The sequence below is a fragment of the Silurus meridionalis genome, chromosome 10, assembly GCF_014805685.1.
Source record: "Silurus meridionalis isolate SWU-2019-XX chromosome 10, ASM1480568v1, whole genome shotgun sequence".
NCBI lineage: Eukaryota > Metazoa > Chordata > Actinopteri > Siluriformes > Siluridae > Silurus > Silurus meridionalis.
The window spans coordinates 21,454,122-21,475,225 of record NC_060893.1 but is presented as its reverse complement, the minus strand read 5'-3'; the positions used below and the strand labels follow the sequence as shown (position 1 = coordinate 21,475,225).

The following is a 21,104-nucleotide window of genomic DNA, read 5'->3' as shown; positions in this document are numbered from 1 at the left end:
ATAGCTAGGGTTGGGATGGATACAAAAAGCACAATCCAGTGTGTGTGTGTGTGTGTGTGTGTGTGTGAGTGAAAGGGGGTTGGTTCTGATTCCTTTGCACTTTTTCTCTCTTATCCAGTTCCTCTTAGTCCGGCTCGAGATCTGCGTATCACTGATGTGACCCACAACTCCGCTAAGCTCAGCTGGCAGGCCTCGTCGCGTAAAGTGAAAAGCTACCGCATCATGTATGTGAAGACGGACGGAGTCCAGACCAACGAGGTGAAGATTTACACTGACTTGATTATTCGGTTGCAGGAAATCTTCCTCACATGGAATGTGCTCAGTTCAACATTTATTATAACGAGATACTTTTATTATAAAGAGTCATTTTGACTCTGAAATGACCATTTTAAAATACACTTTATGCACAAAAGTTCATGAACCACTCACCACAAGTTTTGTTTGTTCTTTTTGAAGATCCAATTCCTCATTTAGTCCCCATTCGCTGTTACAGAAACTTGTATGTAGGTGAGGTGAGGAGGCCCAGGATGCAGTCAGTGTTCACATTCTTCATGTTCAATAAGTTTGAGGTCAGAGGTCTATAGCAGGAGATCTTCCATTCCAACCCATGTAAAGCATGTCTTCATGGGGCATTTCAATGCTGGAATAGATTTGGGTCTCCTATTTCAAGTGAAGGGAAAATTGAATGTTACCACTTCCAAAGACTTCATATACAGCTGTGTGCCTCCAACTTTGTGGTAACAGTTTGGGAAAGAACCTCAGGAGGCCCAATACTTTTGTTCATGTAGTGTATAACTAAACAACTAGCTTTGAAAAACAAGGCTTTTAAGCACTTAAAGTCATTTAAAGTTATTAATCTAAAGCATATTATTCTGTATCAACCAAGAACTACAAACAATTTATTGTTATTTATGTTCTTCAGATTTTCCCATTTATGTTCTTACATATTTATGTATCAGTAAGCATATAAGTACCTGAGGAAGGTGGTAGCTTAGTGGTGAAGGCATTGAACTTTGGATCCAGAGGTCACAAGGTCAAATCCCAGCCACAACAGGCTGCTAATTCTGGGCCCCTGAGCAAGGCCCTTAACCCCATAACTGCTCAGTTGTATGAATGGGATAAATGTAAGTCGCTTCGGAGAAGGTCGTCTGCCAAGTTTTGTAAATGTAAATGCCCTTTATGCCACTGTGGTGTGCATGGAGTATTTAATGTAATTAATTGTTTCATTTCTCTCGCTAGGTTGATGTGGGTCGAGTTACTACAAAGCTGCTAACTGACCTCACCTCGCAGACAGAGTACACCGTGGCAATCTACGCCATCTACGATGAGGGACAAGCCGATCCCCTCACAGACAGCTTCTCAACGAGTCAGAATAACCACACGTTTCTATTACACTATTTAAAATCACTTTTTAGTACCAAGCAGCCGCCATAGTTTTTGTGTTGTGTCTCTGTGTGTGTGTGTGTGTGTGTGTGTGTGTGCGTGTGTGTGTGTGTGTAGAGTGGGTTCCTGTCCCGGTGAATGTGAGGAGCAGTGACGTGGCTACAGACAGTTTCAGAGTGAGCTGGCAGCATGCGGCGTCTGACATTTCCCTCTACAGGCTCTCCTGGATGCCGGCCAACGGAGGAGAGACCAGAGAGGTTAGTAAAGAGAAACCATACACTTGTATGTACACTGATCGTACAGGAGGATTCATATCTCCATTCAGTATATACATGGAGTCTTATCAGCCTTTATACATTACAGATTTGTATGTATGATGTTAGAATGATAAAGGAATAAATCTGTATCTGGTTTTGTGAAACTGTAAATGAAATTGCAGTGTGGAAAATGAATGAATCAGCTGTGTGTAAATCAACTACTCCTATATTTACATATACGGTATAAACTGTATACAAAATACGCAGATTATTTACACTGATATAAATTAAATTTACATGAGGCAACCCCTTATTTACCATGTAGTTATACCAGACCAAGAAAAAAACATCGATCGTCCAAGTATGCGCGAGTAGACTTGGTCACATGTCTTGCTGCAGGTATTTGGATGTGAACTTAACCGTGTGATGCAGCATGCTGGAATTACATAATGACAAGTTAAATAAAGAAATAAACTATACGGACAACAGTATTGACACCTGATTTTTCCAACTATATGTGGTTCATTCTCAAACTGTTACCATAAAGTTGGAGACACAATTGTATTTTGATACAGTAGCTTTAATTTTCCCTCACTTGAACTAAGAGCCCCAAACCTGTTCCAGCATGTCAATGCTCCTGTGCACATGGGTTTGAGTGTCAAATTGTATTGGCCTGCTGAGGAGCTCTAGCCTCAACCCTATGAGATTAATGTGAACACTGGCTGCACCAAATTTACTAACACCTGGGTGCTGATTAAGCACAAAGATCAATAAGCACACTCCAAAATCTAGTGGAACAACGTTACAGAAGAGTGGAGGTTATTATACATTTTGAATCGCCACTAAATGTGGAATGAAAAGCGTCAAGAAAGACTTACCAAGCTCTTTTAATTTCGTCTTACTGCTTTTTAATATATTTCATTTGTAAAGATATTTACTAAAACAGATAAATAAAAAAATACACCTCGGTTTTAACCTCTCCCAAACTCTTTAAATTATTTTCAACATATTTTTGTTATTAACACCTTGGGTCTGTCACCGCTGTTGTTTACAGATTTTTGGTTAATACTTGTTTATCTGTATATAAATGCCCCACAGTACTGTAGCTGTATATCTTATCAGCCTATCATAATGGTAATGTACAATATTATGTAAAACTATTTCTCTCTCTATTTCTCTTTCTCACACTCTTTATTTCTCTCACCCTGTAGATGGTGGTTGGGGGTAATCTGAATTCCTATGTGATTACGGGTCTGAGGCCACTAACTGAGTATGAGGTCACACTCACTGGCATCTACAAAGACAAAGCCGAGAGCGAGAAAGTCGTGCTCGGTGAAACTACAGGTAATCGAACTCCAAATACAGCACTAATATCATCACTGTAGTACTGATATAATCTAACACCAAACAAAGCACTAACCCACATTGGTGGACAGTGAGGAAGTAAATGTAATTTGTTACTGTACTTAAGTAGCGATTTTTACTTTAACTTCACTACACTACACTTTTTACTCGAATACATTTTGTGAAATCAGTCATTCCTTTTTGTTTACGAGCGAATAAAAACTTAACTGGTCAAGCCACCAATCAGGGTTGAGCGTGTGCTCTGTCCTAAAGTTGTTTTAATTGGCGCTTGGTGTATCTACTTATCACCAACATACAGTTCAGCATCAGTGCTTCAGCAAGAACTTTTTCGAGAGGAATAAATGATGGCAGAAACTTCTCGAACTCGCCATAACACCCGTGTCCTTATTTGTGTGATTTTCTGAAAGTAGTTTAAAAGAAGGTTTCGGACTATTTAGTTCTTGGACTTTAATTCTATTAAAAGATTAGTGTGCAAATAGTAACATAAACTGAGTTGATTAAGCAAAAATGATAACAGGAACATTATAGCTGTAATAAATCATAGCACTTTGGATGCTTAAGTACATTTGAAGGCAAATACTTTTGTACTGAAGTGAGTATTTAAAGGGAGCACTTTTACTTTGACTGGAGTCATATTTTACCTACTGTATCTGTACTTTAACTCAACTGCATGGTTCATCTACTTCGTCCACCACTACCAACCCATCACTGAAATACTACCTTTAATCTAACACCAAACACAGAACTAATCCTACCCTTTGAGTGGCAGATCATTAAACACAACTATTAATCCATTGGTAAAATTCCAGATAACCAAACAACACACACAGCCCCAAACCTCCATTTAACGGTTCATATAATTCAACAACATCACAGAAAAATATCACATCATATCATCTAACAAGTATAGAACTAATCCTATTATTTAAAATATGAGTAAACGAATATCAAAAACAGCACTAATCCCGTCTCTGAACCGGCAGATAATCAACTTGTACTGCGTATTGTACTGCGTCAGCTATGTAGGGTTAAAATGACAATAAAAGCTTCTTGACTTGACTTGATCTTACACCAAAACCAGAACTTATCTCATTAGTGAAACTAGTGGTAGTTTACCACCAAACAGAGCACTAATCTCATTTAGTGAAGTGGTAGATAATCAATCATTAAACATAACACTAATCGAACAATTATGAATGTTTTTTAACCTTTTTAACCATTTGTTTATATATATTTTTATAGTTGCTAGAACAACAACAGTGGCTACTACGACCACCAGCACAACTGCAGAAGGTTTGTAGACCTTATTTTGGATTAATTGAATTTTAAGAAATGCCACTGTTTTTATTTATGATTAAACGTGTGCGTAATTGTAGTGGTCAGGACAGGGGTGCGAGGTCTTCAGCTCAGTGACTTTACTACCTTCAGCATGGGCGCATCGTGGGAACTACTGGGCTCGAACGTGCGTCAGTACAGAGTGTCCTACATTTCGGCACGTGGTGACAGAGCTGAACAAGTGGTGAGTGTGGATTTGATTTGATGTGATTTCTTTGATTTATTTATTTCATCACTCACACGACACACAGTACCGAAACACTACAGCTGTTTTTTTTAATATGCTGTATGTCTGGACTTTTTGAGTTATTTTACTGTATTTGATGCTTGGCCACAGGCCTTTTGCTTGCTGTAATCCTCATTTGGTTTGTTCCTCTAAATTCCACTCAGTTGCATGTTAACTTTCTTCATGGTACTGTATTCTGTCTGTATTCACATTCAGTGTCTATTTAAAAGAAATGTTTTGTATTCAAACGTCCTGGCAGGACTTCAGCACCCTAAATAGCCTGGACAGTTCCTCACATATTAAAATGCTTTGCGTCAGCTTTAGTCTGGTGTTAAAACGGTTCTATTCTAAAAAAATACCTCATGCAGAGTACATCTCCTACATTTATATCTTTTAGTGCAATGTGGCCAAAATTACATTCAGATTTACTTGGGTTGTGAGGTCCATATGTTACTAATAGTGTTAATATTTATGTTTGAACCCTTACATACAGTTCAAATTCCATGTTTTTACAGTATTTCAATATTGATCCATATCAAGAATACCCTATCTACAGATCTTTTTACAATTTATAAATAACCGATCTGACATAAAAGGTATGACCTAATAAATGAATGATTAATCCTCAATGAATTTTTCAGAGATCAGGGAGAATGTATTTTTTAAGGTTTTACACCAATCGTTTTTTGGATAAAAACATCTACTATCACACAATCAGTGGTGGACAGTAACAAAGTAAATGTATTTAGTTGCTGCACTTATGTAGCTTTTTCATGTATCTGTACTTTACCCAAGTATTTCCATCTGGGGAGACTTAAACTTTAACATTATTACATTTCAAAGTAAAATATCGTACTTTTTACTCAACTGCATCAAAATCAGTCGTTCATTTTTACATAAGACGTGAAAACATAACAGCCATAATGATGTGAATTATACAAATATACATTTATTATATAACCGTGTACAACCGTTACAACATATAACATTAGAAGGTTGCTTTGTAGAATTCAAGAGTTATATTTATATTAAGTTTGTAATCTTGCGTACCAGTGTAGATTTATACATTGAACATAAGATTCCCATTATTTTTCTTGATTTAACACACACTGATAAATCTAAAATGCATTTTAATAGATATGGGTCAAATCTGAAGCCTCAAAGAACAGAAAATCGTAGCACTTGCACAAAAGTATAATATTTAAAAAAATATTTTTATTATATTATTGTGTATTTTAGGAGAAGTTTTCAAATTTCAGGCTAAAGGAATGACATTTAGGGTATATTAATTGCTGTCAAATGTCAAAACGGGTCAGATTTCACCCGAACAGTATGTAAGGGTCTCATGTAGTTTGAGTAGAGGACTAGACATGTAAAATCATTGCTCTTATATAATTCATTAGTTGTTCATTTATGACATTAACATTAATAGGGGAGAATTGAAATGTTTTGACAAAACATTGAATTTAAAAACTTTTTAAGTCCTAACCTTATGAGGATCTGTAAACAATAAAAAAAAAAAAGAAAAAACCCACACAAAAGCAGATTGTGGTTCCCAAACCTTTTTTTTTTTTTCCTTTTATAACATGTGCCAACAATGTTGCTGATTCTGGAAGTTTTCCTTTTTTACTGGGTAATAAAATGTGCCTAAACATTGCTCTCATAAATCTGTAGGTTCAGCAAAAAGCTGTGTGCAAGAACTTCTGAAAAACTGAATGCTTTCAATTCTGTCATAATTGTGTTAAAGTTAGAAATGAATACAGTGTGAGTTGTGATTCCAAATCCCAGCATCACCAAGCTGCTACTGCTGGGCCCTGGAGGAAGGCCCTTAGGCCCTTAGCTGCTCAGCTGTATAAAGGCAATAGATGTGTAACTGGTAAATGTCTCTCTGGATAGTGGTGTCTGCCAAAAGTCTTGATTGTAAATTCGTAACATTTTTGCTTTTTTATGGGTTTTTCACCACGTGTAATGCTGACTGAATTTTTGCGCACGTTTTTGTGATCCGGATTGTCCTGATATTTTTTATGCCTGACCTTAAGCCTTAAATACTTCCTTTACTGTAGATCATGGTTCCTGGCAATCAGAACTCGGTGGTGCTGCAGCCGTTGCTTTCAGATACAGAATACAGAGTGAGCGTGACAGCCATCTATGCGGACGGGGAAGGAACCGCCGTTACACGTTCCTCTCGCACACGTACGTGCCTAATCTACGTGCGATTACGGGTGATGCAAAGTAAGCGTTCCTTCTCAATCATTTGTAATCTCGCTTTTTTCCTCTCAGTGCCTCTCATTGCTCCAAAGAACCTGAAAGTGTCAGAGGAGTGGTATAATCGCTTCCGCATCACCTGGGACACCCCCCCCTCTCCTACAATGGGATACAGGGTCATCTACCAGCCTGTCTCAGGTAAACACACTTCCACCGCTTGTGAGAGATGAGCTGTTGTGCTGTTATTTGCATAATGTAAATTACTATTAATATTAATATTTTGTCAATCGCATGCTATTGATCATTGCTCAGTCTCGCATCAGTACTGAAATTGCCGTTTCTTCCTGAATTATTGAGACACAGTACTGCTGAATGAAGACCAGCATCTTCGGTGCACTAATGATCTGAATGAACAGGAGTATCATGGATATTTTTTACATTTGTTATATGATCACACACTGAAGTGATTTTGGTTAACGGCCGCACTTGACCCTGTCGCCAGTTCACAACCCCCACAAGAGCTGCAGTTTTGGAGATGCTCTGACTCAGTCGTCTAGCCATCACAATTTAGCCCTTGTCAAACTACTCGCATAAATCCTTACTCTCACCCATTTTTCCTGCTTCTAACACATCAACTTTGAGAACAAAATGTTCACTTGCTGTCTAACAAATAAATTCCTCGTACTAACAGATGCCATGATGAAGAGATAATCAGTGTTCTTCACTTCACTGCTCATACGTCTAACGCCTATAAATTTGTAAAGTTAAACTTTTATGAGTGAACCAGTGGCGACTGTGGGAGGAAAAAACATGACATGGTATAAGGAAGAAACCTTCAGAGGAACCAGACACAAAAGAGAACCCATCCTCATCTGGCACTGAATGTCAAGTCAATTCAAGTCAAGAAGCTTTTTATTGTCATTTCAACCTTATATATAAAACAGCATAAAGCTTCATAACAGAATACAGAGCTAAGACCTAAAGTAAGTCGTCCTCGCCACATAAAGTGCATCGTGTGCAACCTGGTGTCCATTAAATGCAGAACTGTTCATGCACACTGCGATCCTAAGCCCTCGTAAAAATCTGTATTCAACATCTGCATATTTCAAAACAGTCTCACAGCAAACTATAGTCTATAGATGTTTCTCAGTTGAGTTTGCATGTGTCAATTGATGTGATTTGTGTGTGTGTGGGTGTACGTGTGTGTATATAGTACCAGGCCGAGCTCTGGAGACATTCGTTGGTGACGATGTGAACACCATGCTGATCCTAAACCTGGTGAGTGGGACAGAGTACAGCATAAAGGTCATTGCCACGTACACCACAGGCTCCAGCGACGCTCTCACCGGCAGAGCAAAAACACGTGAGTACCCCAACAGTCCACTCGTAAACCTGAGATTCACAGTAAGCTACTACAACACTGTGAGATGGCTGTGACTTGTGATAGAGAAACTCTAAAGGAACGCACAGGACAAACTGATATTAATTATTTTATTTATTTATTTATTTTGAAACAAAATAATGTTCTAATAATCTCTCTCTTTTTTTCCTTCCTCCAGTATACCTAGGTGTAACTAATCTGAACACCTACCAGGTACGCATGAACAGTATGTGTACTCAGTGGCAGCCTCATTCCCATGCCACCCAGTACCGCGTGTCCATCGAGTCCCTGCTCAGTGAGTACAATTATAACTCAGATCACGTCTTAGATCATTTCCACTATGCCACTTCCACCTGAGGAAATAGTTTATGAACTTTTTTGAGATTAAGTGAGGTTTGCTAGATGACCATTCGGAAGCCTGAGAGATTTTTCTTTTCAAATCATTTAATTTAAAATTCCAGTCGATGAGTTATGGCCGATTTCTACAAGAGAGAATCATGAAACATATTGTAACCCAACAGCAACCATATTGTGCACCTACAGTGTATTCAGTTGATCTTTATTTGTATAGCACAACATTAATAGATATTATCACAAAGCAGGTTTACAAAAATGCAGATGTTTAGGTCTCCAATCAGCAAGCCAGAGGTCACAATTCGGAAAAACTCCTTAAAGCATGAAAAATAAGACAAACCTCAAACGCAGAATCAATGCACTTATGGATGACACTGAATTATGAAATTATAAATCATTACAGTATGCAGTATAGAAGAGTAAAGTGCATTATATGAGGTAGAATCAAAAAATGACAAGTTTTGTAAATCACCAACAGATGGCAGCACAGGGCTGCATGCACAGTCACAGGAATCACCAAACATCATTAGTCGGTGCAGTGATGTGCAAGGGAACTATTTTAAAGTTGATTCATTGGAAACATTGATAGAATACTTTCTTGTAAACAGAGTTGGTCTCGAAACCTTTTGATACCACCTCGTAAAACAGAAGACAGAATGGGACAGATGTATGTTGACTAAAGCAGATCTTAAGAAATGCATATCTATAGCATGCAGGTTAAATGATCCACTGAAGCACACTGCATGCTGTCAAACCGCATCGTGCGAGTAATTGGGCCGATTTAGCATGCGCATGCCGAGTCACCAGAAAAAGCCTTTGTCTAAGATGAGCGTGTAGTTTTAGATTTTCGTACGTGTGTGTGATGGAGATGGTTGTGGCTTATAATCAGGCAAATTCACAATCTTTCTCATTAGATGGATGAAGAATTGAGCTCTTGGTAAATCTGCCCTCTAAAGGCAGACAAACGATTAAGGCTCTGGCGGATATGAAAGAGACACTGATCTTGCACACACACACATAAAATTATACACACACACACACACACACACACACACACACAAATCGCTCTTAATGCATTAAGTTGTATCAAAAGTGGAACTCCTTAAAAACTTTAGAAATTGGATTTCGGTTTGATTCAGAGTGATAACATTGAATTCAAAACATGTATACTTTTTTCTGGTCATTACTTTTTCCTATTCTACAGAGACTGTTAGGCATTGGGGTCACAGCTTGCTTGCTAAGACTGGTAGGCACTGAGGTCACACCTCTGTCACTGAGACTAATAGGCACTGAGGTCACACATCTGTTACTGAGATCAATGGCTGGAATAAGAGCTCATTATCAAAATCATTAGAAATAATGATTAATCTCTGTGTGTTTTGAGAACATTTTATGTTTGTTATGTTTATTGTTGCTAAGCAGCTTTATAACGATCTTGGTTTAGACCTTTAATAACTTAGCCAAAGAAATTGTGCCAAATGAGCAATAAATTTCTTAACCACAAAGCTTTAGATCAGCCACACTTGAAAGGAGATACCCATCTGCCTCTGGTTTTTGGTAAATAGCAGTATAATACTCAATCATGGTAAAAAATAAAGTGTAACACATTAGCTTGTGTTAATGAACAAGATGTTATCAATGAATAAGTTTCAATATGAGCACAGACAAGTTAAGGCAAAATTCAGCTTTCAATCATAGCAGTTTTGAAGTTTATCTAGGGCATCCAGGTGAGATTATTCGCCACAGTTGTGACGAGGACGTCTCTAGGTTACCTATGTAACCCTAGTTCCCTAAGAGAACAAGATGCTGTGTCGAAACGCTTTGGGAACACGCCCGAGTGTTCACTCTCTGAAATAATGTGTGTAATCAGTCAAAGATTCGACACTGGCCGTCACTGGTGGGGTGACGTCATGACCAGGAGTATAAAAGGCATTTGAATGAGAGCAGCGGCAACTTCTGTAAAGGAGAAGGAATCGCTGCAGGGATGCCGGAGGTGTGGCATAGAAATGCAGCATCTCCTTCCCTCAGGGAACTAGGGTTACATACGTAACCTAGATACGTTCCCTTTCAGGAACTCGAGCTGCGTCAAAACGCTTTGGAAATGAGTGTCCAATCACACCGGACTGACCAGTCCCTGCCTAGTGTGTGTCTGTCTACACAGCTAGAGAAGGACCCTTCCTTTGGACGTAGGTGTCCAGTGCGCGCACCAGACAGAGCCGGTTCAGTTTCTCCTGTTCTGGGGCCTGGAACAGAGGAGGATAGAATGCCTGTAATCTTATGGGTCGTGGGACGACCAAGTGCACCTGGAAGATGTAAGTCATACCGGGGGTACAGAAAGCGACTGGCCATACTCGGGGAACTACTCCAGGAAGGAGGGGACCACAGAAAGGGCCTGCAGGTCCCCTACCCTCTTGATAGAGCAGATGGCCAACAAGAACGCAGTCTTGATTGAAAGGTGCCTCCAAGATGCTTTGGCTAGAGGCTCGATGGCCAGGTCCCACCCAGGCACTCTAGGTCGTACAGGGGGGCCTCGGCCTCCGGGTGCTGCGGAGAAAATGCTTTACAATCGGGTCTCTGCCCAGAGATTGCCCGGCCACAGGGGCGTGATAAACTGAAATGGCGGACTTGTAGACTTTTAGGGTGGGTGGTGCCAACCCCTTGGTGAACTGTCCTTGGAGGAAATCCAGCACTGAACCAACCGGGCAGTAAACTGGATCCAGCTGGTACTGCTCACACCACGTGCAGAACAGACGCCACCTGGCGGCATACAACCTCCCTGTGAAGGGTGCTCTGGAGTAAAGAATGGTCTCTACCACCCCAGAGCCGTGCCCCCTCAGGGGCCACAGCCACAGCCTCCACACCCTCGAGCTGAGAAAGGAGATCCCTTCTCAGAGGAATATCCCATGGAGGGTGCTCTAGAACTCCTAGAAGCAGCGCGACGGGGGGAAAGACCTCAGCCACGAATGAGCCATGGAGGAGGCTGGAGGAGTAAGGGAGCACCAGAGGGGACAGTGCGACATCTCTCGAAACGCAAACAGATCCACCTGGGCTCTCCCGAATTTCTCCCAAACCTGCTCCACCACTATTCCCCGGGTCTCAACCCCTGCCTCGACAGGGTGTCTGCTGCCTTGTTCAACCGGCTGGGGATAGAAACTGCTCTCAAAGAGGATCTGGTGCACCAGCCTGCACAGGGGGCATGAATGCAGACCTCCTTGATGGTTGATGTAGGAGACCACCGCAGTATTGTCCGTATGGACCAACACGTCTGAGAGGTAATGCTTCAGTGCTAGAAGCATGGCCAGCATCTCTAGGCAATTGATGTGCCAGAGTAGATGGGGCCCCTCCCACAGACCACCACTCATGATCGATCCTAACCCCGTGAGGGACGCATCCGTCGTTAGCGCTAAGCGACAACCGGGGACTCCCAGCACGAAGCCTAGAGATAGGAACCGGGGATCTCTCCAAACATCTAAGGCACGTCGATGGCAGGTTCTCACTGGAACGCCGCCACCTGTTTCTTATTCTCCTGAAACCTTTTGACCACCGAGCTTACGGATTTGCTAAAGAGGCCTGAAGGGGGTTAGCGTGGCATGCAGCAGTTCGGCCCTGTCTCTATCAGACATCTCTGACAGCGTGAGCCACAGCTGCCTTTCTGTGGACACCGAAAGGCGTGCTTCCGAAGCCTGCGAGTGAGTGCTGGACCGAGCAGGTGAAGTTGGAGATAGGGATATGACCGTCTCCAGCTGTGAACCCCAGGAGCTGGCACGGCGCTCGGCGAACTGTAAGCGCTCATGGCTCCAAGAAGCACAGAAACTATTTATCAGGATTGTGTGTGGGTGTGTTATAGCATCCAGATCACGAGGGTGACAATGTGATGACTGGGAACACTGTCAAGTCTGTGGCCATATGTTGTGATATCACCGGTCCATAAAAATATGACTAATTAGTGTCATGAGCATTTTTGTTTATATTTCTTGATATTTTCGCTATAATAAATACTTTTATAACCAGATTGGAAGAAACACTATCTACTATTATGGGTTTCACCTATTTTAATAATGGATTATTATTTTTGTCCTATGTATTGAGATATTCTTGAGCTAAGTGGTCTGTTTATTTACGTTTTATTATATATATATATATATATATATATATATATATATATATATATATATATATATATATATATATATATATATATACATACATTTTTTTTGTTTGTTTGTTGAGGCCCGAGGCTGTAATGGTGAAATCGTATGTGCTCATTTCAGAAACCTGTCAAGCTCACAGAAATAGTCCACTCAATATGACCTTGAAATTGAGAAGGAGGCGAAGAAACACACACTCGGACATCAACGTTTCATAACCGCTTTAAAATACAGGGTGCTCAGAGTAAGACTGGAGGTATTTTTATTCAGTCCATCCAGCATGACCCATGGGGACCCAACGAACACAAACAAAAGATTGAGGGTTTTTAAGGCTGATTAAATGCTTTTTTGACACTTGAACAGGATGCTACATTGTTTGTCACATGACAAAGGCATGAATTAAAAGATGAGCAGAAATATTTAGAAACAGGCAGGGCAATCAGGATCGAAATCTCGATCAAGAGCTACATAAATCATTATGCTCTACTTTGTGGCATATTGCATGGTATAAATGCAGAAATGTACAGACAATATATTAAATATTGGTTTATTGACTGCATCAAGTGAGCACCTTTTCTATGTCTGCTTGATCACTGTTTCTGAGTTGCAGTTATTTATTGCAGTTATTTATTGATTACATTACAGATGGCCAGAAGCAGGAAGTGAGGCTGGATGGCTCCGAAACAAGGCACTGCTTTAACGACCTGAATCCAAACACACAATACAAAATCACTGTTTATGCTCTGCTACAGGAGGCAGAGGGCCCTGCTGTGACCATCATGCAGAAAACACGTGAGTTCTTTTCACTGTCAGTGGCAACACGTGTGCTATTTAAAACACACACATACAGGAAGAGCAGCAAAAGAGCTAGAGAAACACAAGACCTTCAGACCAGTCAGTATTGAGAATCAAACAGCACTGCACAGTAATGAACATCTCCCAGCCAATCAGTAATGAGCATCTTTATTTGATAAATATTTAACGTCCGTAATAGTCACAGATTCAAGTTTATTATAGCAATAATTCAAACACATTTGCTAAATTTTTTTCTGTTGGAGTTGCACGGCCCTACCCAGAGATACGGCACCTCCACGATTACTTCCTCCACAGGCTTCAGCTTGTGCACAAACAGACTCATACCCAGGTGCACTCACAGACATCCACACACTCACAGAAGTGATAATTACTCACATTACTTGTGAATGCAGTGAGGCAGCATACAGCAGCTCCCAGACTCGCATTTAATTTATGACTTTGTTCTGAAGCGGGTAGCGTAAAACTCGACGCCGAGGCTTATCCTCATCATACGTTCGAACGCGTAAACACTCGAAGACTGTCACCGATCTCATGAGTCAGGAGACTCGATCAGACATAATCAGACAGATCACAGAGAAGAGAGAGACGCTACATCCTCACTTCACTTCCTACCCAAAGCATGTGTAGGCTACAGAGGAACTGTTTTAGAATAAATCCTCGACAGCTGGTGGTTTGAACTGTATAATCTGAACGGTTGCCTGCTTATTCTCTTTCCTTTTTTGTCTTTCATTGTGTGTGTTTATCTCGGTGTGTGTTCTTGCAGTCCCAGTGCCCACCAGTCCTCCCACCAGGCCTCCTACCACCTCACCAATCCCTACCATCCCTGTAGCTAAGGAGGGTAAGCCTCAAACACTGCCGGAAACCTTCAAATTATATAAAAAACAACATTCCAACTATAACACGATGGCATTTTTAAAAGTTAAAGAGTTTTCCCTGCACATTATGTACAGCATAAACCCAATTGGGTTTATTTAATTTAGCGTTTTCAGCAGTAACTTTTAAGACTGTTAAGCATTTTTAATGGCTTTGAGTTTGCCTAAATTTATAATTTCACTCAATCAGAAATTCACGGTGAAGAATCAACATCAGAGCGTTACCATGGAAACACAACCTCTCTATTTCTTTTTTCTTTTAGATTTGGTAGACTTTTAGAGCTCAGTGGTGTGATGCTAAAAATCTGATTTATTTTAAATTTATTTGAGAAAGAAATGAAGACAAAATGAAAGAGACAAATAATTGATATTTTTATTATTATTATTATTATTATTATTATTATTATTGTTATTATTATTAATATTATATAATTACTAATATAATTATATAGTTACTGTATGTATAATGTATATTAGGTATATTTTTATCATTTATATTTTATAAAAAAACAAATGTATATTATTATATTTATTTGTATTGTAACTGTTATTAGTTTGTACTAATCACTGTTGCTGTGGCACTGGTCAATCTGTATTCCTAGTGCGTAATCAGTACGGTGCTGCATATTCACGACATGAATTATGACTTAAATTTGATTTTTACAGAGCGAGAGCGAGTAAGAGAAAGCAAGAGATAAAGAGAGAGAGAGAGAGAGAGAGAGAGAGAGAAAGAGAGAGGGAGATTTTTCAGTGCAGATTTAGTTAATAAACACAATATAATTGTTTAAATGTAGTCTTACTCACCAAAAATGTACTGTAATGATTTTTTTATAGACTTGCTTTTTATTTCTGAATTATGCAAAGACAGAACACAGCACAGTTCAGCATTACTTAAGGTTACTGTCGTTTAAATCATTTAAAGTTCGGGGTTAAACCCATTCAGTTAAGGAGACCAGACAAGTGAATAACAGTAAAAACTGAACATGGTTTCCGGATTTTTGAGAAATGGAGGTTAAAAAAAATTACAATTATAAAAATAGCTTTTCATGAGGGTCCTTAGACTTATTTACATTTACAGCATTTGGGCAACACCCTTATCTGGAGTAACTTACAATTATCTCATTCATACATCTGAGCAGTTGAGGGATAAGGGCCTTGCTCAAGGGCCCAGCAGTGGCAGTGCAATCCACTTGCACACTGTGTGATTTTGGCAATACTTTGTTCGTCTGAGACAAATTTGATAAATAAATAAATAATTCCTTAGATTTCTAGATTTCAGACTCATTCTTACAGTGTGGCTTCTCCCAAAACGACCGTCAAACCAAGAACCAATAGGGGCGCAATTAGCAGGACAACTTCAAACCCCCTCAGGGAAAATGTCGAAGCGATTCACAGTACAGCAAAAAGACTTACCAAGTTATGGCGGGAAAAGGAGTGTTTGTATGACGTTTTTATTATCGAGGCATGTCATCAACCAAATTCACACTACAGATCGTTTTTGTTTGGTGCTAGCTACTGAGAACGGGAGTCTGTACGAGTCACGGATCGATGACGTAAAACTGGGATCACATTCAGACGGTCTGAGACAGTGTGCGCCCGCTATTACTTTTCTGATCAGAAGTCCAAAATCTTAACCACTGAGCCCACTATGTGAATCGTTCAACTAGAGGCCTGTAAAAAAAATCACAGCAGGCAAACTTTTATGACAACTCATGTTCTCCTCTGTTTCTCTTTCTCTCACACTCTCTCTCTTTCGTTTCTCTCTCTCTCTCTCTTTATCTCTTTCACACACACACACACAAACACTAAACTTTCTTTCTCCATTTATCAGTTTGCAAAGCCGCAAAGGCAGATCTGGTGTTTTTGGTTGATGGCTCATGGAGCATCGGTGACGACAACTTCCTAAAGATCATCCGCTTCCTGTATAGCACAGCCGGAGCGCTGGATGAGATCGGACCCGGAGGCACGCAGGTCAGAATTTTCTCTTAGTCTTTTCTCATTTACATTAACATTCACATTTACCCATTTGGCAGACACTCGAAAGCCACGTCTCATTTAAACACTATCTCAGTTTCTAATGAAGGACTAAATATAGAGGATCCCTCTCTCTATTAACTCTCTTCCTGTCTTTGTCTATCTGTTTCTTTTTTTCTCTGTGCATCTCTCTTTCTCAATACAGGTGGCCATAGCCCAGTTCAGTGATGACGCTCGCACCGAGTTTAAGCTCAACTCATATGATAACAAGGAGAGTCTTCTGGACGCCATTCAGAGGATTTCATATAAAGGAGGCAACACTAAAACAGGTAGACTTGTCTCTCCCGATCCTCTGTTCAAGGTGCTGTAGTGATGAGATGCATCAAAGCTACACTATATGGACAAAAGTATTGGGACACCTGACCTTCCCTGCCATATGTGTTTTTTCTTCAAACTGTTACCACAAAGCTGAAGGCACTCATTTGTTTGGGACGTTTTCGGATGCAGTATAATAAAATGTTGCATTCACAAAAACCTGTTCCAGCATTGCAGTGCACAAACTGAGCTCCATGAAGATATAGTATGGCCTGATAAAGAGCTCTGATCTCAACCCTAGGGCTCATCACCTCATAAACATCAGTACCACTATTGTGGCTGAATGAACACAAATGTCCACAAGCACATCTAGTGGAACATCTTCCCAGAAGAGTGGAGGGAATTTTAAGAACAAATTGAAACTAAATTTGGAATGCGATACTCAAAAAAGCACATACCATACTTATAAACAGGTGTCCCCAAACTTCTGGCAATATGTATATAGTGTGTGTATAGTGTGTGTATAGTGTATGCATCGCCATCTAAATCAAATCATACTGGCCACACCCACAATACGGAGTGTAAGTTACATCAAAACACATGCTAGCGCAGTTAAACCAGCGAATAAAACTTAACACAAAGTTGTGTGACTGATAAACTCTGAACTCAGACCTTTGTTCTGTAGGAAGAGCTATGCAGCATGTGAAGGATGCGGTCTTCACCAGGGCCGGAGGAACCAGGAGGGGCGTGCCTAAAGTACTAGTAGTGCTGACGGACGGCCGTTCCCAAGACGACGTCAATAAAATCTCCCAGGAGATACAGATGGAAGGTGAGTTATCTGTGTGTCCGTCTTTCTATTCACCAGTCAGTAGAGTTCACTGTGTATCGTTACCTATATATATATATATATATATATATATATATATATATATATATATATATATATATATATATATATATTTACATTTATATAGAATTAAATGTCATCAAAATAATATAATATAAATAACCTACATAAAAACAATATGCATACGTGGAGATGAAGTGATGCAATATGTTTATATTTATTTGACTAGTTTTGAGAGATATTGCATGTGAGAGATGTTTTACATTTCTTCTGCTCCAGTTCATCAGATTCATCTTGTGCCTCAGCACCTTTATCACATGTGATTGTGATTGTACACTGATCAGGCATAACATTATGACCACCTGCCCAATATTGTGTTGGTCCCACTTTTACTGCTAAAACAGCTGTGACCCTTTGAGCATCAACAGCATGAACTTCTTCAGCAGTTTGAGCTACAGGAGCTTGTCTGTTAGATCGGAACACACGGGCCTCAATGAGTCTCGGCCGCCCACGACCCTGTCGCCGGTTCACCACTGTTTCCTCCCTAGATTCTGACCACTGCAGACCAGGAACAAGAGTCGTCTAGACATCACAATTTGTCAAACTCGTTTAAATGTTTTCACTTGTCCATTTTTCCTGCTTCTAACATGTCAACCTTGACATTTTTTTTTTAACTTGCTGCTACTAAATAAATCCCATTTAACAACAGCTATGATGAAGAGATCATCAGTGTTCTTCACTTCACCGCTCATAATGTTATGCCTGGTTGGTGAATGTTACTATGGTTACAGTTGTTTAAAAGGTAGCACATTAATAAAGTGCGGTGATTAAACTACCTGAAACTACCTGTGTGTTCAACAGTTTGAGCCCACACCCTACAACCAGTCACAATCAAGCATTCAGACACACCGTAACAACGTTGTTACACTCTGACTTTCTAATCGGACCTCAGGATAAATTAAAATGTATTGTCTATATTAAGTGAAATCTATTTCAACTGCTGTCTAATGTTTGTATTCACTGTAATGTTTGTATTTGGCTGTAAAACAGTGTACTGAGATTCTATTACTAGTTTTTGAGGTATTAACGCTCATATTAAACTCCAGGTTACATCGTGTTTGCGATCGGTTTTGCGGACGCCGACTACGGAGAGCTGGTGAGCATCGGCAGCAAACCCAGCGAGAGGCACGTGTTCTTTGTAGACGACCTTGACGCTTTCCGGAAAATCGAAGAAAAACTAATCACGTTCGTGTGTGAGGCTGCATCGGCGAGTGAGTCTCTGATCCAAATACGTGTGCTGATGTAAAAAACTAACAAAAAAATCTTTGAGTGTGAATGAAGGAGGGATTTTTTAATCGTCTAATACAGTCTTGGAATGATTGTTTTGTTGTGTTTTGCAGCTTGTCCTTCTGTAGCAATGAGCGGAAGCACATTACCAGGTCAGTCACACAAAGATATTAGTGCATTGGGTCAATACGCACAAAAGCATATTCATACGCTAATATTATTTATACCAGCTGTCGACAAAAAACAACTGATAGTAGTTCCAGCTTCAAAGCAAATCACATGTCAGTTAGACGTTTTTTTTTTTTTTTTTTTGTCAAAATAGCAGTATATTTGTATATACAGTGCATACACTATATGAGCAAATGTTTGTCAAGACCTGACCATAAAATTCATACAGTATGTGCTTTTTGAACATCTCATGAGTCCCCATTTGCTTTTATAATAAGCTCCATTTTTTTAAGGAGGATGTAACACTAGATTTTGGAGTGTGTTTCGTAGAGATTTGTGCGCATTCCCAATGACAAGGGTGTTAATAAAGTCAGGAACTGATATAGGTGAGGTGAGGAGGCCTGGGGTGCAGTCAGTGTTACAGTTTAACTCAAAGGTGTTCAGAAGGGCTGAGATCGAAGCTCTATAATGGGAGATCTTTCAGTCCAACCCATGTATTACATATCTTCATGGAGCTGGTTTTGCGCTCACGCTGAACCAGGTAAAAACATGAAATTGCTTGTTTTTTTTTTTTTTTTATTATTATTATTATTATTATTATTATTATTATTATTATTATTATTATTATTAATAATATTAACATTCGTGGCCATCAACATTTGAACAGTTTACATTTTTAAAACAATTTTAAATAAAATGCCTGCTTGGTTGAGTAATATATGGAATACTATTTTATAATATTTTATAAAAAATAAAATAAATCAAATTAATGCAATACACCTTTTATTATTTTTATTAAATGTAATAATCAATTAAATAGGCAAAAATTTATTAAATAAAATTTAATAAATGGAAAAATGTAAATTAAATCGTTCACATTTGTTAGACCACATTTGTATAATACAGGTACAGTGTGTGTGTGTGTGTGTGTGTGTGTGTGTGTGTGTGTGTGTGTGTGTGTGTTTTAAATTTAATATTTTATTTTCTAAAGATAAGATCTACTTAACTGTTTCTGCTTATTTTAGCAGACTTTAACAAATGTCTTTATTCCCCCTATCATTCATTTATTCACTCCCTTGAAATGTGGAATTGTCAGGATTTTGTCCTTTTAAAAGAAATTCTTAAAGTTGGACATAAACCTCTAAAGAATCCATATCGCTAGCGTTAGCTGCTAATCTCTTCCTGTATTCTTTAGCATTTTCTAATCGTAAGAAAATGCATTCAAGGTGCAAGGCGGAGACTGAACAAACTTGCGGTCCACCACTTCATACTTTCCTGAGGGAACTCAGATTTTAATTATCTTCCGCACGTAAAAATACAATATATATATATATATATATATATATATATATATATATATATATATATATATATATATATATATATATGCCTTTTCTGTCTTATTAACTTCAAGACAGAAACCAGAGGCTGTTATGAGAATTATAGCTGTTATAGTGTGATAACGAAAAACTAGTCTCATGGATGTTCTAGTTTATGAGTCATTTCAGCTCTGAACATAAACAGACTAATTAGAAAAGATAGTTTTTTACTAGTATGGATTGTTGCCATGTAATTTCTCACCTGTGTTTTCGAAAATCAGAAAAAACTAATTTAAGCTATGAGGAATTAGTCATTGTTTACCCCTTTAGCTACACAATATGAGATGAGTCAGTCCTGATGGTAAGATTAACAGATATGGAATTGTGGACTTTATTTTAATCTGATTTATGAGTCTGAGCAGGTTCCCTGATTTAAACATGACTCACTGTCTCAAACTTTTGCCTATTATACAGGTTTTAGAATGATGGAAATGTTTGGACTGGTGGAGCATCTGTACAGCAATGTGGCCGGTGTTTCCATGGAGCCAGGAACCTTTAACAGTTTTAGTAGCTTCAGACTGGCCAGTGATGCCATGCTGGCACAACCCACCAGGTATACACACACACACACACACACACACACACACAAACACAAACAGATCTTACTATTCTCGTGAGGAGATTCCTTTAACATAGATATTAACACAGCATATTTATGCTATGGTCAAATTAATACAAACCTTTACCTCAAACAAATTTTAAATAAAAGGATTGTTTGGATTGGATTGGATTGGATTGGATGGATGGATGGATGGATGGATGGATGGATGGATGGATGGAAAAATGAACAGA

The 21,104-nt window shown here is 39.2% G+C and overlaps 1 protein-coding gene across 4 annotated transcripts in view; it reads left to right on the top strand.

Annotated features, from left to right (window-relative positions):
• The window catches only part of LOC124392296 (collagen alpha-1(XIV) chain-like), an 83,473-nt gene that overhangs the window by 35,566 nt on the left and 26,803 nt on the right, over nt 1-21,104 (top strand). For all 4 annotated transcript variants that reach the window (XM_046859117.1, XM_046859118.1, XM_046859120.1 and 1 more), the window contains 18 exons: nt 119-258; nt 1,240-1,366; nt 1,501-1,640; nt 2,852-2,984; nt 4,248-4,298; nt 4,382-4,524; nt 6,630-6,759; nt 6,847-6,969; nt 7,985-8,134; nt 8,331-8,447; nt 13,300-13,446; nt 14,234-14,308; nt 16,174-16,313; nt 16,522-16,645; nt 17,317-17,460; nt 18,585-18,749; nt 18,879-18,917; nt 20,727-20,865. In XM_046859117.1, coding sequence (XP_046715073.1) covers nt 119-258; nt 1,240-1,366; nt 1,501-1,640; nt 2,852-2,984; nt 4,248-4,298; nt 4,382-4,524; nt 6,630-6,759; nt 6,847-6,969; nt 7,985-8,134; nt 8,331-8,447; nt 13,300-13,446; nt 14,234-14,308; nt 16,174-16,313; nt 16,522-16,645; nt 17,317-17,460; nt 18,585-18,749; nt 18,879-18,917; nt 20,727-20,865 — 2,227 coding nt within the window. The remainder of the gene's footprint in view (nt 1-118; nt 259-1,239; nt 1,367-1,500; nt 1,641-2,851; nt 2,985-4,247; nt 4,299-4,381; nt 4,525-6,629; nt 6,760-6,846; nt 6,970-7,984; nt 8,135-8,330; nt 8,448-13,299; nt 13,447-14,233; nt 14,309-16,173; nt 16,314-16,521; nt 16,646-17,316; nt 17,461-18,584; nt 18,750-18,878; nt 18,918-20,726; nt 20,866-21,104) is intronic.